This window comes from Strix uralensis, chromosome 1, assembly GCF_047716275.1.
Source record: "Strix uralensis isolate ZFMK-TIS-50842 chromosome 1, bStrUra1, whole genome shotgun sequence".
Lineage (NCBI taxonomy): Eukaryota > Metazoa > Chordata > Aves > Strigiformes > Strigidae > Strix > Strix uralensis.
The window spans coordinates 67,762,340-67,781,609 of record NC_133972.1 but is presented as its reverse complement, the minus strand read 5'-3'; the positions used below and the strand labels follow the sequence as shown (position 1 = coordinate 67,781,609).

Genomic DNA, 19,270 nt, shown 5'->3' with positions numbered 1-19,270 from the left:
TCATGGGACTGATGCACATAAGCAATTAATGTGAAATACGTGAGCCACTACTTTTATCTGTGTCTGAACTTGGCATCTTGGGGGCAGCAGTGTAATGTAGTGTTGACTAAGAGCATTCCTGTTAAATATCTGACATCACTTCAGGTCCAGGTGAGTCTGGCTGGATGGCCGTGCCCAAAGAGTTGTGGTGAATGGAGTTAAACCCGGTTGGCGGCTGGTCACAAGTGGTGTCCCCCAGGGCTCAGTTTTGGGGCCACTCTTGTTTAACATCTTTATTGATGATCTAGACGAGGGGATCGAGTGCACCCTCAGTAAGTTTGCAGATGACACCAAGTTGGGTGGGAGTGTTGATCTGCTCGAGGGTAGGGAGGCTCTGCAGAGGGACCTGGACAGGCTGGAGCCATGGGCTAAGGCCAACTGTAGGAGTTTCAATAAGGCCAAGTGCCAGGTGCTGCACTTTGGCCACAACAACCCCCAGCAGCGCTACAGGCTTGGGGAGGAGTGGCTGGAGAGCTGCCAGTCAGAGAGGGACCTGGGGGTGTTGATTGACAGCTGGCTGAACATGAGCCAGCAGTGTGCCCAGGTGGCCAAGAAGGCCAATGGCATCCTGGCTTGTATCAGCAATAGCGTGGCCAGCAGGGACAGGGAAGTGATCTTACCCCTGTACTCAGCACTGGTGAGGCCGCACCTCGAGTACTGTGTTCAGTTTTGGGCCCTTCACTACAAAAAGGACATTGAATTACTCGAGCATGTCCAGAGAAGGGCAACGAAGCTGGTGAAGGGTCTGGAGCACATGTCGTACGAGGAGCGGCTGAGGGAACTGGGGTTGTTTAGTTTGGAGAAGAGGAGGCTGAGGGGAGACCTCATCACCCTCTACAACTCCCTGAAAGGAGGTTGCAGAGAGCTGGGGATGAGTCTCTTTAACCAAGTGACAAGTGATAGAACAAGAGGTAATGGCCTCAAGTTGCTCCAGGGAAGGTTTAGACTGGATACTAGGTAGTATTTCTCTACAGAATGGGTTGTTGGGTGTTGGAATGGGCTGCCCAGGGCAGTGGTGGACTCCCCATCCCTGGAGGTGTTTAAGAGTAGAGTTGACATAGCGCTGAGGGATATGGTGTAGTTGGGATCTGTCAGTGTTAGGTTAATGGTTGGACTGGATGATCTTCAAGGTCTTTTCCAACCTTGATGATTCTCTGAGTTATCCTTCTATTGTGTGAATGTAATTACTAGAAATAGAAAGTCTTGTTATGTCTTAAACTGCTGGTTTTGAGGTGGGAAGTATGTTCCAACTCTTCATTGGTCTTTTGAATTTTTAATAATGACAGGAAAATTATAAAATGTTGGTTTGGGAAAAGTAAGCAGATTGATTAAAGGAAACAATGCTTCCTCATCAAGTTGAAACGGATCTTGGGGTGCTATCAGTACAGTTCAAGGCATGACTGTCCTTTTGAAAGGACCTATGCAGGCAGAGGAATGGATTGACAAGAACATGAAAATCCAAATGACAAGTGCAAAGTCCAGGGCCCGGGACAGGCATGTCCAGTGCAATAGTACAAGGCTGGGAAGCTGTTTTGGTGAAAAGGACGTGTGGTTCCTGGTAGATAGTAAGCCAGCAGTGTGCCTTGGCAGTGATGTGCTGGACTGTATCAGCAGGAGCATAGCTAGTATATTGAGAAGTAAATATCTTGGGAAATAATATTCCTCTTTTCTCAGCACTCATTAGAATACATCTAGAATATTTCATTCAGTTTTAGGCACGCTAATATAGGAAAGACATCAGTAAGCTCGAGTGAGTTCAGCAGAGGACCACTGAGATGATGTTTGGGGTACAGGAGCGTATCTCCTGTGGGGAGAGGCTGAGGGAGCTATGCTTATTCAGCTTGGAGGAGACTTAAGGGGAACATGAAAGCTGATACAACTAACTAGTAAACATCCAGTACCTAAAAGGTGGTTACTGAGAAGATGGAGTCAGACTCCTTACAGCAGTATATGGTAGGAGAATGGGAGAACATGACAAAATGGAGGAAGAAAAAACAATAAAAATTGAAATGACAGTAATTAGAGCATTGAAGAGGTTATCCAGAGGTGATATCTCTGTCTCTAGAGGTTTTCAAAATCCAGCTGGATAGAGCTGTAAACAATCTGTTGTGGATTCAGTGTTTAACCACTTCAGGCAGCAGGTTGCACTACATGATCTTGGAAGGGTGATAATTTTGATTCAATAATTTTCTTGATAAAACTATTCTTCAAGGTAGCTTTTAATGATGGCTCATGTAGGTATTCTGTACCTTGAGGTGTTGTTGCTATTGCAAATTATTACTTCCTTGCTTGATAGTTGAATTTTTTCCATTGAATTAAGCACTTAATCTGCATTTTATTGTTAATTTTAATTTTCCAATTCTTTCTTGCTTTTCTATATCTGTATGTGTGTGTTTAACTATTTTTCTTGGCAGACCTCAACTTTTGGTCTTGTTAAACTTGGATAGTGAGCAGTTGGTGAAACATCCTAGATTGCTTTCTTTCACCTCTCAGTTGAAGGCTGGTAAAGGACTGACTATCGTGGGCTCTGTACTTCAGGGAATCTACTTGGATAAATGTTCAGAAACTCAGAAAGCTGAAGAGGTATGTAGAAGACAGCTTACAAACACTTGTAACTTCCATTACTGTTTAAATGTTTAATCTGGATAACTCATATCTTGAATTAGAACATACTGTTGTAAAGTATTGAATAAAACATCAGTTTTTACTATCAGCACAATCAGTGATTATATATAAAGAAAAGGTTGGTGTGTGTAGCAAAAGGGTTTATAAAATTTCATAATAGGATGAGACAATGCTGATACTTCTTAACCATTTATTTTCTTTAATATTGAGAGCCCTGAGCTCATACTCAAATTACATTCTTGAAAAAGCCAAGTGATAGATTTTTAACGAATTACCTTATAAAGAAAACATTTAACAACAACAACAAAATTTATCTAACGAATGCAGATGTGTTTGCCATAATTTAATCCTCTGGATATATACATGATATTATTTTTTATGTTGTCCTAGAAATACATAGCAGAGCTAGGATTAGGAGCAGTCTTTGCCAGAATCCTACCCTGTTACTTCACTGTAAACAGCATCCTTCTTGAGATCCTTTATTGTCTTCGTGTTGGTTTTTTTTTTCCTGTTTATCCCATATCACCAGAGAAGGTAGGATGAGGTAGGAAAAAAATAGTAAGCTGTCATGTAATTTAAGATGACATCTGACTGTGCTTACAAACATAAGTGAATTTGATTTGAATATTTCTTTCTTTTTCTGACAACTTTTCAGTATTTGCCTGTGCCACCCAATTGAAAATACGTAGACATTTTGGGGGGAAGCCCTTGAAAATACCTGAACTTAATTTTAAATTGTCCCCTGAGGAAAAAGGGAAGCTAATAGACTGAGCTAATGGACAAGATCCATTTTTCATACAGCTTGGACTTTTAATGCAAAGCAAGTTTCCCTTTTTGCTAGATCTTAAACGAAGTAGTACACAATTTGTTTAAACCAGTGTTGGGGTGGCTCAGTATAGATAACTGTATTTGCTTACCTATGCAAACTCTCCTACTCCTAACTTCATAAAATGGGGAAACATTTTTAGAAAATAGCATGTTTCATGTATTTGTTGAATACTATTGAAAAATTTGTTGCCTTTAGAAAACTACTATAAAGTCTACTCCAAAAGTATTGCCATTATATCTTCCAAAAATGGTTAATATCTTCAGTGTTGTTGAAAACAGTATCAATTGAAATGTCTACTATTTTGATCCAAGTCATCTTCAAAGCTGTGTAAAAAATGCCTGTGACTTATTCAGACCTGGTATCTCTAAAGTAAATGAGCATTTGAGATGTTGAAATGGACTTAAAGCTAACTGCCCCTTTTCTCCCAGCTTTCTTTTTTCTCCCTCTTGGTATTCAGACTTGTCCCTAGTGGTTTTTAAAATAACAAAGTATGAAGCCAGATGGACTAGCTGATATCACATGAAAAGGCTCCAAGAGAGCAATTAGCTTGAAAACGTGGTGGAAAAATTTTAGCAATGATTGTGAAAGTAATTGTTATTAAGCTGTTGTTATCAACATGTGTGAGTAGAAAACAAGTCCAAGAATACAATCAGGCCTCTGAAATAAAACAAAAAAAACCTTTAAAGAGAAACTGGTTACCTATGAGGATTTGAAATGTTACTCAGAGTTGGCTTAATTTGAAGTCAGCTATGTTTTTGAGAGATGGAACAGGAATGAATTTAAGGCAGACATAATCCCTGGGTTCTCTAGAAAGTCAGACCTGGTGTTAAGATTGAGGAAACTATTGCTTTTACAGTTCATCTTCATTTCCATTTTAAAAGTTTGGGCATCTGGAGGCCTCACTGGTTTTGGAAAATTTAAACTAGAAAATGTTTCTAGAAGATTTGTAGGAAATCAGGATTTCTCCTTTTTTTAAAGAAAAAAAAAATTAAACTGATATGCCCTCGCAGCTACTGTTTGCACAGACTTGTTAACTTTGCTACCAAATTCTCTGAAGACTTTTTTTCTCTGCTAAACAGAATTTCTGATGTGAAACCACACTGAGCCAGTGCCAGGCATTCTGTGATCAAATCTATTCCTGATGGTTTTCGATAGGAATTTTGGTGCTTCCAAAATTCCAAACTTGGATGCACTGATTCTTCCTTCTGAAACCATGCTAATCTCCTACATGAATCATTGATAATGATGGGATTTTTAAAGTCGTGCCGTCAAAATGTAGTAAATGTCAAAGCTGATGTTCCCTAGTCAACCTTGATACCATTCTGAATCCTACTTATAAATTACTTGGTTATGTGTCTGTATGTTTGTCAGTGTTTAAATGAAGGGGAGCCATGTTGAAATTAAAGGGTCGTGGGAGTTTTAATCTAGTCAGTTTATCTTGTCATTATTCAGCCACTGATTCCAATTGTCTCCTCCACATCTATTTTTCCATGTTGTGAGCTGATAAATAATCAGCCTTTTAATGTCAAAGTTGTTTAAGGAGCTTTGACAGCCTCTTCTAAAGTCCTTGACATTACATTTTCCCAAACCCTTCCAATTCCAAAAGAAAGGATTTATTATTCCAAACATATGGTGCTGTGTCAGTCAGCAGTTTTGACTTTACTTGAAGCAGTGTTAATTTATTTATCTTTGTCAATGTGGCTTTACTCATACCTTGTTCATTCTCCTTAGGAAATAAAAGGCTAAATAACTAATGTGGTGTCTTTTGGGGAGGTGGGTGTTTTGGGTTTTATTTATCATAGAATCATGTTCACTCTTTCGGCATTAGCGGTTTCTTGATGTTGGTTGTACATTGTAGCTAATGTTTTGCTCTTATTTAGTGCTGTTAGTCCATATGGTGTTTATTACCACTGTTGATGACTGTATTTCCCCATGTGTAATCTTCCTTTTGCAGAATGTTAAGGCCTTAATGGGAGTAGAAAAGACTAAAGGATTTTGCCAGATTGTGGTGTCTCCAAATTTCAGAGATGGAATATCCTATTTGATTCAGTCAGCTGGTCTAGGAGGGATGAAGCACAACACAGTCCTGATAGCATGGCCGCAGTCATGGAAGCAGACAGAAAATCGTTTCTCATGGAAAAATTTTGTTGGTATGTGTTTATTGACTTTTGTAATACATTTGTAATACATCTATGTAACTACTGTATTTGCTGTTTGGAGGAGATGTGATGCTGAACATCCAGTGGACATTTGAATTTCCCCACATTTTATTTCACGTCGAGTGAAATATTCCTCAGCCCTCAGTCTCTTCAACCGTGGCTTCTCTTGTTCTTTTCCTAAGCAGGTTAGTCAGTCACTAAACCCAGGACGTTTCTTTTCTGCCTCAGGAGAATCTGGGAGGATTTAAGCTTTTGAATTTAAAACCAAACCAGAAGCTGTGAATAAATCTAGAAATTCTTGATCAGATGTTTTGTTTTCCCTTGCAGACACTGTACGAGAAACAACAGCAGCTCAGCAAGCATTGTTAGTTGCTAAAAACATTGACTTATTTCCAACAAATCAAGAACGTTTCACTGAAGGAAACATAGATGTGTGGTGGATTGTTCATGATGGTGGTATGCTGATGTTACTGCCTTTTCTCCTTCGGCAGCACAAGGCAAGGACAACAGAAAATGGTTGGGATTTCATTTTCTAGCAATTAATAGACCTAAGGATTTCTACTGAAATACTCTTTCACCTTGATAGAGTTATGCATGGTGATGCCAGTCGCTGTGTTACAAATTGTTGTATCTTTTGGTAGGTTTGGAGAAAATGTAAAATGCGCATCTTCACTGTCGCTCAAATGGATGACAATAGCATTCAAATGAAGAAGGATCTTCAGATGTTTTTATATCATCTTAGACTGAATGCTGAAGTGGAAGTTGTTGAAATGGTATGTTACTGCATTTTTTTAGGTGCAATTGACACTGAACTTAGGAAAATGTATTTAGCATTTTTGAAACTAAGAGATGTTAGCCCAAATATAAAAAGGGAAAGATTGCAGTCCCACCAAGAACAAGAAGTTTTTTAAAACAACGTTATCTACCATGTCACAATGTGTGTATGCAGTAGTGAGTTTAATGGTTTTGTCAAGTAGAGTTGAGCCATTTTGATGTGTTAATGCCTACTTTATTTATGAGTCTGTAGAGATAGTTCATTCAGGAAGGAAAAAGCTTGAATCTTTAGCAGGCGGTGAAATGGAAGGCTGAATGTTCTTATTTTAACACTCCGGGGCATCCAGCATGAGAGAGGATGAATGTGTCCATCTCTCCTACTGCTGAATGAATCTCTCTGGAATAAGGAATCCCTAGGCCCTGTGAGAGTACGTCAGTTGTTTTTGGCATTGCCAGCCTCTTTGGCACTGAACAGCAAGACAATATAGCTACAGATTCACAAATCAAATAGTGACAAAATGAATTTGGTAACTTTTTCACCATTTAAATACTGGTCGTAAACTGCTAAAGAGAAAGGACTAAAGCTGTAGTCTGTCTAGACCTGCTTTTTTGGGCAACTATGAAAAAACTTCATTTCCAGCACTCAAAGGTGACTAGCATAATATGCAAAGTAAGAAAAAAAAAAAAAATCTTTTAAACTTATTCTGAAGTGGGATGAAAATTGGTCAACTGGTTCAAAACTACTGCCACCAGTTCCTGGAATGAACAAAACCTATCAAAAAGATTTATCATGCTAATCAGCCATAAGACAAATTTTAAGAATCGTTTAGATTACTTAGGAAAAAAATGACTTATGAAAAACTTGGTTAGTATTTTGAACTAGGAAGTAAGATAAATGTTTTTATCTATTTTATTTTTGTTTTGTTTACTGAATATAAAAGACTAAAATGCTGTGGCATGCGCAGGTGAAAGATGACTAACAGATGCCATAAAAAAGGCTCAGCCTTGGTTGGATTTTGAATAGAAGACAGTATAGGAGGCACAACTTATTCTTTTCTTATGTGGGTCATGTTTAACCCTGAGAATCTTCCAAAATATGATAGACATGTTACAAGTCAGTGACAACACAGATGACTGCTACAGATTTTTACATTGTATTTTAGCTTTGAGCTGATGTGAGAATATATACCGGAGTTTCTTCATAAATGCTTCTATTTGTGAATGTTTCTCACCGGTGAAAGGACAAATGTGTTACTTAGTGGCTCTAGACAGTTTTTAAGGAAACAAGTATGCACACATGCTCAGGAGTCAGCAATGCAGACCCAGTTTAAATAAGTGCTTTCAACCCTTTCTCATTTCTGCAGCCTAGTTGGAACAGAACAATGGAAAGTCTGTCCCAAGCACCTCAAATTTATATAAAAATCACACTGATATTGTTGTAGTAGAATAGCTCATTGTATGAGATTGCTGTTTGAAGATGAAGTTTTAAGAATTGAGGACAGAAATGACTGATCAATTATGTACTTGGGATTGTTCTGATGCCATAAGTACATCCAGGACTGCATGAATGTAGGAATGAATGTGGTACACTGTCTAAGTATTGTTCTTTTGAGTAGTACTTTTCTTCCAGTGTTTCTAATGCCAGTCTCTTTTTGCAGCTTGAAAATGATATTTCTGCGTTCACATATGAGAAGACACTTATGATGGAACAGCGATCTCAGATGCTAAAGCAGATGCAGCTATCAAAGAACGAAAGGGAAAGAGAGGTAGGGACTTTGGCTTGGCAAGATGTTCTGTGAAAAATCTGAAAGTAGTATTTCTTGGCTGTGGCTTCTAATAGGTTTCTAACTAGTCAGCTTTTTATAACAGCGTTCCATGTTAGTTTCTCTACAGCAGGTTTCAGCAAGGCTAAAATAATGGGGGATGGGGGGAAAATCCTTTTTTATTTGAGTAGATGTTTAAAATTTCCTGGTTTTGTTAATATTAGTGCAAGTATTTACTAGCAAAGCATTTGAGCATCAGTGTAGAATATATCCAGAGCATTTCTAAACTTGACATATAGCAGTAGGTAAAGATTATGATTATCCAACTGGGCTGATTAGCTTTGTTTGTGACTTGGCCTTCAACCTTATTCACAGCAACTATTTTTTAGTTTCTGCATTATTTTGAATGTTTTAATTTGCAGCCAAAATTAGTCTCGCTAACCTGTAATCCTATGGTACCCAGATGGGAATGCTATGTTTCCTGCTCCCCTACCCTTACTAGTCCCTGGTGGTATTTTGCACATTATAGTGACAAGCTTCGTGTATCTGTATTTTCGTGAATATTTGTAACTTAAATCTTCTTTATTTTTGGTTTGTGCTTCTATACACTCATTTATTCTGTTAACTATCCCATTATTATCAACACTTTCTAGTGATGTGAAAGGTATTAAATGCTTTGGCTTTGCTATCACTTACAGTGATTTTCCTCCTATGCCAAATAAGAGATCTCTCCTGTGTTTAACTGCTCATTGGTAAAATAACTAGAATTTTTTCTTGTGTCTTTTTTTGTCTACTGATAATTGTAACTCATTTTATGTCTAATCCTTTTTGGTGTTAATCCTACAAGTCTGTGCAGTTCCTTTTTTTATCTCTCCTTATTCTTTTTTTTTCATTTCATGGGATTTTTTTAAGGTTCCTAAAGATGCCTTGTATTGCTACAACAATGTGCTGCTGTAAATCCTCTTTCTGTTCATCTGTGTCACGGTAGTTTTCTTTTGATCTGAGTCTGCCTAACATCTTTTCAGTAAAGAACAAGTTTTACTGTACTCCTTACTGAGTGTTTTTAAATTTTTCTCATTTCTTTATTGAGCACTAGTATTCTTCCAGTTGAATTTGAGTGATTAATCAATCTACAGTAGGCTTTTAAGGATTTAACTTCCTCATGAATACTTTACAAGTAGCCCAAGGACGTAAGGCTCTGTAGTCTATAGCATATAAGTTGTAGTGGAGACAAAAGAATTTCTTCTCAGCTCTGTGAGTTGGTTGGAATCTGTACTACTTCAGAGTGTTGTTTGCTTGAAGGTTTTAATTTCTTTCCACACCCCCCCCTCCGCCATGTTTTTTTTTTTTTTTTTGTTATTACTCACTTTTATCTGAATGTAACCATCACCATTATAGCTTCAGTTTGGTCCTTCATATCAAGCAGAGTAAAATCTGAGATGTTGAAAATACCATTGAATTTATTTCATGGTCAGAACTAAAATCCTTGATAATTACAAGAACATCTAGTACTTATTTCCTGCCTTGCCCAAGAATAAAAGCCATGTTCATATGCTGTTTCTGATTAGCACCTTAATCTACCTCGTTCTTTTGTATTTTCAGAAAACATTTAGTTATACCTTTGCTTTCTCTGGAGCTGCAAGTTGAGTATATGCACTCAGTGTGCCAGGCCCTTTTTTGATCTGATCATCTTCTTTTAAATGAGCTGAGCCATCCCCTCCAGTTTTATGATGATCTCCAAAACATTTCTCTCATTAGTAGGACTAGTTGAAATTAGCATTGCTTTTGTTTTCATTATCCAGACATTCAAATATAACCCTCATGATCCAGCTTTGAATGGTGCTTGTAGTTTTGTTTCCTGTTACCACCAAGTTTAGTATTTTAACCTCACTTTTGTGCTTGCACCTCTTCAAATGACGTTCAGATGTTTGCAAAGAGGAGAATTTATTGTACAGTGTTCTCTTGCTGTTTATTTCACAGGCGTGCTCGTATCCTTGAGGAATCGCCCTCACCCTCCTCTTCTGTCACTTTTTAAAATGGAACTTTATTTTATCTTGCCCCCCTGGGTTTTCTTGTGGAACTGGGGCACAGGGGTTCATCGGATTTTTGATTCGTTTTTTGAGAAACATGGTTGATTTTGCTTCTGTTCAAGTGTAAATACAACACATGCCTGCAAAGTGTAAGATCTGCAGACTTGGGTTCAACTGCCAAGCATTTATTTATTTGACTTTGACAATAGCCCTGCAAAGACAAAAGAAAATGTAGAGCCTTGTTCACTTCCTTGCTGCCCTTCCTGGTGGTGGTTGACTTCCTTCTCTGTCTAGTTCTGACTAGTGACTGTTGGGCCAGGCAGTGATATCGTTGGAGCTGTGAGAAGCCAGTCATCCATCCCATCACTACTTTGGGTTGGGTTGCACAGTGCAAGTGCTGTTGTGCAGCTCACTGCTGCTAGGTAAGGTTGGCAGAAATGTGGGTGCATGTAGGGGAGGAGCACAATTATAGTTTGTGACTCATTGGGAAATAAACCAGTGTTTAGAGTCAGAAAGCAGCTTTCTCATCTACATGAATTTTTTTTCATACTTTTGTTTGTAATTGAATAAAATCAATTCATCTGATTCATCACATATATGAAGGGATGTGATCCTCACAAAGAGGTGAATATTTGATGTTCCCATATTGAGTGAAGGATTCAATTCACTTTGTGTTTTCAAAAATCTTTGTAAAGAGATTTCATAACTGCTAAACGTTTCAAAAGGAGCCCTATAGTATATATAAACAAATGGCGTGTTTGTGAAAACAAACCAAGTTTATAACAAGCTACGATACCAAATCTCATCTATTTATGACAGTTCTTACTTTGAATAATATGATCATCATCTTCTTTCTGTAGACTGTTTTTTTGTCATTAGTAACCTTTTTGTCCCAGATTCAGAGCATCACTGATGAGTCTCGAGGCTCAATCAGAAGACAAAGCTACTTCAGTCCACAGTCCACTGGCCAAGATGTGCAGGCCCTGCTGACTAATGATTGTCGAGAGGAGGAGGTAGTTGGACATAGTACTGGTTAGATGTATTTTCCCATTGTGACACTTGAAGTGCCACTATTACAAACTGAACTACAAATGAACAACTCGATCATTTATTGTTATGGAACAGTTCTTCATAAACTTTAATTTTACTGTTTTTCTAAATTAATTACCTTACCCTATATTTTTTCTCTAGATGATGCTTCTGTGACATGAAGTACATCCTGTTTTTCTCACACTTATTCTCCATAAAAGAAACACTTATGTTTCTGAGGGCCTGTTTTTCTTAAGACCCAGAAGCAAAGATATTTCTCTGCCTTCTACGTCTTATAAAGTCTTAACAGTGGCTGTTTCATTAATAAGCATATTTCATGCGTTCACAAAACACTGCCTTTCTTTATAGTTCCTATATTGAAGTACTAAAGCTTCTCAGAGACCATATAGATATATTAGGGCTTTTTAAGGAGATTTCTATGCTTATTGACAAGCCATTGTTAGCCCATAAATGTCATTACTACTTTCTGCCAGGTAAGTTTGAAAGGAAATGAACTTGATGTAATCAATGGTTTTAGTGAGCACTTGAAGTGTTACTCATATCTAAAGATGTGTAGCCTAGTTTGTAGAAATGCTGTATACCTTTGTGTTTCCCTTTCTTCATGAAGTATGAAAAGAACGTGTTGTGTTCTGTGTAATAAATTCGGTATCAAAATAGCACTAACAAAAATGTGTTTTCATTGTCTTTGCATTTTTAGAAAAGTGTGCTATAGGTCAAGAGTTTCTCTTGATCTCACTATCTTTCTAAAAATGGCAAACTTTCTTCCATTGAGGCATAGTTGTACTGAACTCATCTTACAGTTGTTAGTTTGAAATTTTAGTTCATTGGATACTGCTGTATGGCACCTATACTATCTACATGTATTTGCCAGCTTTTTTCCATTCTCATGATAGAACTGTATTCACAATGACTTCTGATTTATAGTCTTGACTCGTGATTTAATCTTCCGGGGAGATATGAAGACCGTCAAACAAATAGATATTTATATGAACATTGGAACTGAACTCTGGGTTTGGGAATCCTCAAGGACAGGGACTAGGGAAATAATTTAGGAAGAGTACAGAAGCTCTTAGGCATTTAAAAACAGCTGCAATTACAGTTTGGGAACCATTTAGGGGAATTGCTGTTCAGAGATAGAAGGTAGTTTTCTCATCTGCTTTAATTTTATTCATGCTTTTGATTGTGACCTGAATGAAGTTGATTCTTCTGAATTATCACATATATGGAGGGACATTACCATCACTAACGTGAATAATTGAGGTTCTCAAATGGAACAGGAGCTTCAACTCATGATTTAACAAGTCTTTGAAGAGACTTCATAACTGCTAAAGATTAAACAAACAAACAAAAAACTCAAACTCCCCAAAAACCCAATCAAAACCCCAAAAGCCCCCCACACCAAAAAAACCCCATTCTCCCCCAAAACAGAACATCCCAAAACACAAAAACCATCATCCCTCCAGACAAATTCACTTATGATTTTAAAAGTCTGAGGTACTCGTATTTGTGTTGGTTTTGATGGAAATACCTTGCCTATGGACAAAGTATTATAAGGGAAAGTAAGTAAATAACATGTGTTAAATATTTCTTCCCTCTTTCCTCAAGAGGAGCAAGGGGAATGGGAAGTGGAGAACACAGAAGTGCAGGTGCATGTGGGAACAACAATATTGTGTTTTTAAAGTTGTGATTTGAGTTTCTGCTATTATAAGGGAAGAGAAGGCCCCGTCATGGTTAGACTGATTGGCTTTTGTTATGTAATATGCACTTGCAAGCATAAATAAATCTAATGGAATGTAGCTAGCCTTCAATTCAGCCAGTCCAATATTGTGTTACTGGGATCATGAGTCATACTGGTAGAGTTCAACCAAAGGCATGTGACATGAACAATGTTTAACACAGTATCTGAGAAAATAACAATGTAACTGATGAAGAATGAGAGCACTGGCTTTCAAGTTTTTCACTGGAAAAACCCCCTGGTATTAATAAAGTACCCTCAGGCTGGATTCAACCTCATTTTAGTTCATTACAAAAATAACATCCCAGCCCAGATGTAATCCTGCAAATATAAACAAATAACTACATTTTTACAAGCACTTTCCTTTCATGCTGAAGTCAAAAATAGTCTGTTTTTTGTTCACAAAGTAAGGTGCATTTTTCTGTATCTTCTTTTGTTCTACTCCTGTGAAATTCCTTTTCAAAATTTTAATAACGTGTAATCTACAAACGCTCTTTTTGGCTGAATCTTGGGGTGATTGTTTGTTTTGTGGCCAGGCTCAGCTGATCCATGACAGAAACACTGCCTCACACTCAGCTCCAGCGGTCAAAGCAAGTGTGGCTGCTGCTCTGCCCGAAAAAGTACAAATGACCTGGACTAAAGAAAAGTTTGTAGCTGAAAAGCATAAAACCAAAGATTCAAATGTGTCTGGCTTCAAAGATATTTTCAACATGAAGCCGTAAGTATACATATGGTGTTTGGCGTTTTGTATTTGATTGTGTATATTTTAGTGTGTGGGTTTTTTTGTTAGTTTTGTTGTTATTCCATGTTCTGGTTTTTAAGAGATTCTGGTTTATTTAAAGTTGAGTACAAACATGATCATTCCATGCAATTCACTTAAAAGCCATCCTTATGAAAGTAGCGTGGACTTGGGTGGAATAACAATGACTTTAAAAAAGTCATTCACAACATTCTTGTATATCTTGTTCTTATGTCATTTCCACATCTCATTTATTGTGTTTTGTTGGGGTGGAGGGAGTACTAAAGAAGCAGATAGACTCTTTCAAGACATTTAGCTTATGTTTTGTTTTTTGGGTGGAGTTGTTGAGGGGTTTTTTGTTTTTACCCCCAAATGGACATTTGGCCCTTATCCTGTAAATAAAAGCAATATAAAATTTGTGCCTATACGTATGTCATCTTATATTAAGTATTTCCTGTTGAAATATTCCCTAATGTCTTTTTCTTAGATACAAGTCACTAAAGAGATCAGGGTTGATACAGGCAGTAGCTCTTATGTAGTAGACGCAAAACCAATGACAGAAAGATGTCAGCTTGTTTGCTTCCTTCGTGTGATTCAAGCACACACATGCATCTTTTCTGAGTTCTGGAAGAATGCAGTTATAAGCATGGCCTAGACTATATTTTGCACATGCTCAAAGCAAAAATGGGAATGTCAGGGGAAATTTTAATATCTAAAGGAAAAATATCTTTATTGTAGGACTTGCAGACTGTAGAGTTTACGGTGTCAATTCTAAGTGTACCTTCTAAATCCTAAATTGTTTTGTGGATTTGCTCTGAGCACTTTAGAAACAGTTTGCCTTCTGCAAATTCCAAACATCATCTTGCTCTAAAGCGCTGGTTTTGTTCTGGGCTGCATTATGCTCTAATTCTTAGGGTTTGGGGTTTTTTTATTAATATCTTGGAAATATTTCCTATTACTAGTTCAGAATTGTGCAAGATGCAGACCTCATATATTATTATTTTAAAACTACTATATGTGGTTGGGGTGGAAATCATAGTTCAAACTTGGTGTGCCTGTAGAGTATATTAATATTTTTGAATTAAAAAATGTATCTGATGGCATAACTATTTTTTTTTTTCTGTGCATTTGCTTCCCTTCCATGTAGAGAATGGGGAAATCTGTAAGTCTAAATTTAATTTCACTTAAGCAATGTAGGGTGTGTTCCCTGGTTCTTGTGGTCTTGTACATTGTATGTGTGTTTTGTAAATCATGATTAGCAGTGCTTGTATTCTTTTGTACCTTGTTTTATATACTGTGATTTAGTATTTATCACTGAAAAATATTCTTCATTGTGACTTGTTAATGTTTTATTCTAAATATTATCCACTTTCCATTCCAGGTAAGTCACAGAACATGTATTTTAGTTTCTTTAAGAATGTAACACTTAACAGTACTCCTGCACCAGTGTAATATTTAGTTTCCTAATTAACTACCTTAAAAAGTAACTATATTTTTGTTCTGGAAAAATAGACCCCATTGTGATATAACTAATTGGACAATAAGAATGAATTTTTTCACAAAGGGAACTTTCACATTTCATCAAATAACAGTTCTTGCCTACCTTCTACCAACCCATATATGTGCAGAAATAATGTACGTTCAGATATACATTGGGTATGACAGCATACAAAAAAGGGACACTACCTCTTTCTTTGGTCTTGTGTGGAACTGTCTTGTGACTTCTCTGCTTTTTTTTCAGAGCCCAGTGTTGTCTTCATTTTGTCTGTTTAACAAATTGAGCTTCTTATGAAAACTTAGCTTGCTTTGTGTAACATGCATGATTTCAGTTCTGCGGTCCTTGAAGGCTCAATGAAGTTAGTCAGCCTCAGTTCACATTGTACACAATATACCTGTAGTCAATTTGAGCCTTTTTTTCAGTGCTGAATTCCTACCCGCTCCATCACAAACTTACACCTTCCCTATTTCCCCTGTGTTTTATCTTTAGTTCAACAATATTTCTACTTCAGTATTTATATACCTCTTCAGTTATACACTCTTGCCTTCTTTTCATAGTTGTTCTTTGGTCTTCTCAAGCTGCTGCTGCTCTGAAAAACTGAGCTTCAAGTATTCTTTTGTTCCATATATGTTTTATGTTCAGTTGGTTCTTAGGACAGATGGCTACTGTGACAGAAAATCCCTCGGGAGGAACTGATAAACTCAATTTTAGAAATGTCATTGTCTTGGGGTGGAAAATGGGATGGGTGGGGTGAAGAGAATCAATTGAAATTGATGGGGCTGGTCTCCACTGGCCACTAAACTTCAGGCCAAATGCCTTTTTTCTAATTTCCCCTGCAAAATCAAGGATAAAAATACAACATGAGTCATGCTACTTCTAATAGTATCCTGTTAATGGCTTTTCCCTTCATAGTAAACAGGACTTAGTAGAACACAAGTACATATGCTTCCAGCATTCTCCATCTTTCTTGGTCCCCTATGTTTGAGTGAACCTGTGTCTGGCTGCTCTTCTCAACTCCACACTTATTTATATAATCTGAGGGTGGCCTCATGTTGCTGAAAGAATCTAGGAGTGTTGGTGTAGTCCCCTGAAATGACCTCTGGTAATAGAACAAAGTTGTATGTTTCCTTTTGCAAATTTTGGCCTCCTAAATGTTTTTCTTTTGGGAAGAGAGATCTCATTAATTTCTACTGTTTACTTGGGCTGAAACAGTGTTGGGGTTTGTGCTGTAATTTTGATTGCTGTTGGTGGAATTCAAAAGACTCCAGACTTGATCAGACGCTTCAGAGGATATCTTATGTCCTGCTGCTACTAACCTGCCAGTCCTCTCACTGCCACAGGACAGTATGTGAGTCCAGCTGAGCGGGGTACAGTTGTGCTTTTACTGTGAGATGACTACTTACAGTGCTAAGAAAATTGCACAGGATAGAGTGATAATGTGTATTATACCATCAATGTATATGTGGAGCATACCAGTATCTCCATTCTTGAGATGTGCTATCACCCTGTGTTTCCGAGGTTCCCTTTGAAGTGACTCACTTCACTTGTAAAGAATCTGCTTTGGGGCAGTGGATCTTTTGGATAAATGGCCTTAGGTAGGGTCTGGATATTTCTGTTGCACTGTAGCATATGACTCATTTCCAGTCTTGGCTAGTTTTACACAGATGGCAGTTTCTCAGGAATGACAAGGAAACTGTTCTTTTGTTTTTGTTCTGAAGAACAACTAAATCATCCAAGGTAGAACCTAAAATAAGGAAATCTCTGAAGTCCTAGCAGTTTCTTCTTCTTGCTCACAAATTTATGACGATTATATTTGTGGACACAACAAGTAAAGCATTAGTTAATATTGATAATGTAAGGGGAGAGGCCCAATTTCAGTTCATTACTCTTATGACATGAGAAACTAGTAGATTTTTAAGTAAATTCTATGCTGTTTCTGAATCTTCTTCACCAGGCTTATAGTAATCTTGTAATGTTTCCAAAAGAGCATGAAGGAAATCTTGTACTGTACGACATAAATACTGTAATCTTTCCATTGCATTCCTGTAATTCCTTTGTTTGGAATTTCTTGTACAAATCCAATATAATTCCGTAAACTGGATTCTCAGTGTTTTTGACTAAACTTAATTTCTATTGAAATAAGTTTTTGCTTCATCTTTGTAAAAGTTAACTGACAATTGAAAGGTTTGTGCATTTTGGCAATCTGCTTAGAATTGCTTGAATTTCAGAGTTAAATGTTGTCTTCAAAGAAAAAAATTTTCTAAACTAGGTTTTGCATTTTCTAAAATTTATTTTCAATGTGTACAAATGCTGGCGTCCATGAAAATAGCTTATTCTATGTGCATTTAGATTAAATTTATAAATTCAAATACATAACATATAATTCAAGTACATCGGTGTTGTGACAATACTTAAAAATGTTTGTTTGCATGCTAGGAATCAGTCAAATGTGAGAAGAATGCATACTGCTGTGAAGCTCAACGGAGTAGTGCTTAATAAATCACAGCATGCTCAGCTAGTTCTCCTGAATATGCCTGGACCTCCTAAAAACAGAAAAGGCGATGAAAACTGTATCCTCTACTATATTGCTTCCATATTTCTTGAAATTGGGAGTTTGATTTTTGTGATTGTGCCATTGTCTATTTGTCATGATAACCATTAGTAACTGTGTTAAGTATAAGTTTGCCTTTACATAAACAACTTTTATTCCACAGAGTTTTAAGAAATATTGATAGTGGTGGGGTTTTTATTGAATTGATATAAAGCATTCCTCAATTTTGAACTTGTTTTAAAAATATCTGTTTATCTTTTCTGTAGATGAGTAGGGCAGAACTAGAAATTTCCCCCAAACTAGGCCTTGCTTGCACTTGAACAAGCAGGTGGATTATATTAATGGGACAGTAAATGGTGACACAGGAAAATTCCTTGATGAAATTGTTGAACTTGATTTTTGCGTTATATGTCAGACTTCTTGAGAGATTCATGGCTATCTTGTTTCTTTTCTGAATAAATTCCTTGACTTAATGATATTTCAGACATGGAGTTTTTGGAAGTTCTGACAGAAGGTCTGGATAGAGTTCTTCTGGTCAGAGGCAGTGGACGTGAAGTGATCACCATTTATTCATAACCTGTTTGCACATTTTGCCCCCCCCCCCCCCCCCCCGCCCCAATAAAAAACCCGTTATTTACCATAATTTGAGCAGCTTCGTTAAGAGTTCTAGTGCATTGAAAACTACTTGCAAGCTGAATCTTCTGATGATGTGTTCTGGTTTTTATATTAAAAATTTATATTTAAATTATATTTTAAGAAGATAGATCTATGTAGAAGATATTTCTGTAGTGAATTAATAAATGGTGGATGGGTTAGGATATTTATATGTAGCATATTCTGATGCCTCTTCAACTGTGGTGAAACACAAGCTTAGAAATGGTAATGCAATGGGATTTTTAAACATATAGAAATGTAAGCAACTTTTAGATGCAGAACAAAGATTAAAGTCATCAAAGGGAAAGGTTTTAGGAGAAGTTGACTTCCTCCCTTACCAAAATGCTGCAATGTTGCTTCTGTTGGAATTAGTCCTGGTTCAGGAAACTTCATTCAGAAAATGTATACAACCACTCAAATTTGTATATTATGTGTATAAAGTGTTTCCCTGAAGTTCATGATATGCCACACTTATTTTAAATAACACTTCTCTATTTAAAATACCTAGTCAGGTAGCTGAAGCCTCCAGCTGATAGTAATAGTAAATTGACAAGTTGTGTGAGGTTTTTTTCATGAGCTACTAGCAGTTATAGTATATTGCACAATTATACCAGTGAAACCTAAGAGCATCCAACTCATAGTAAGGCTATGATGCAGTAACTCCACCTGGTTGCAAATCTAAATGTAACAATTGATAACCAACTTGCTGTGGTTTAATGAACTGCAGTCTCTTGTTTTCAAATATGTATATTTTGAAAATGTTGTATAATGTTGTATGTATGTGCTGCTGTTTAAAATAAAATCTGCTTTTCTGAACAGAACAA

At 37.0% G+C, this 19,270-nt stretch overlaps 1 protein-coding gene across 3 annotated transcripts in view; it reads left to right on the top strand.

Moving 5' to 3' along the window:
- The window catches only part of SLC12A7 (solute carrier family 12 member 7), a 70,951-nt gene extending 51,681 nt beyond the window's left edge, over window positions 1-19,270 (top strand). The window contains exons 17-25 of one of the 3 annotated variants that reach the window (XM_074869681.1): window positions 2,454-2,622; window positions 5,448-5,643; window positions 5,980-6,149; window positions 6,294-6,425; window positions 8,085-8,192; window positions 11,116-11,232; window positions 13,541-13,722; window positions 17,678-17,811; window positions 18,277-19,270. In XM_074869681.1, coding sequence (XP_074725782.1) covers window positions 2,454-2,622; window positions 5,448-5,643; window positions 5,980-6,149; window positions 6,294-6,425; window positions 8,085-8,192; window positions 11,116-11,232; window positions 13,541-13,722; window positions 17,678-17,811; window positions 18,277-18,368 — 1,300 coding nt within the window. In that variant the 3' untranslated portion in view covers window positions 18,369-19,270. Of the gene's footprint in view, window positions 1-2,453; window positions 2,623-5,447; window positions 5,644-5,979; window positions 6,150-6,293; window positions 6,426-8,084; window positions 8,193-11,115; window positions 11,233-13,540; window positions 13,738-17,677; window positions 17,812-18,276 lie in introns of those variants that run through there. The other 2 variants (XM_074869662.1, XM_074869671.1) reach the window with 2 other exon arrangements.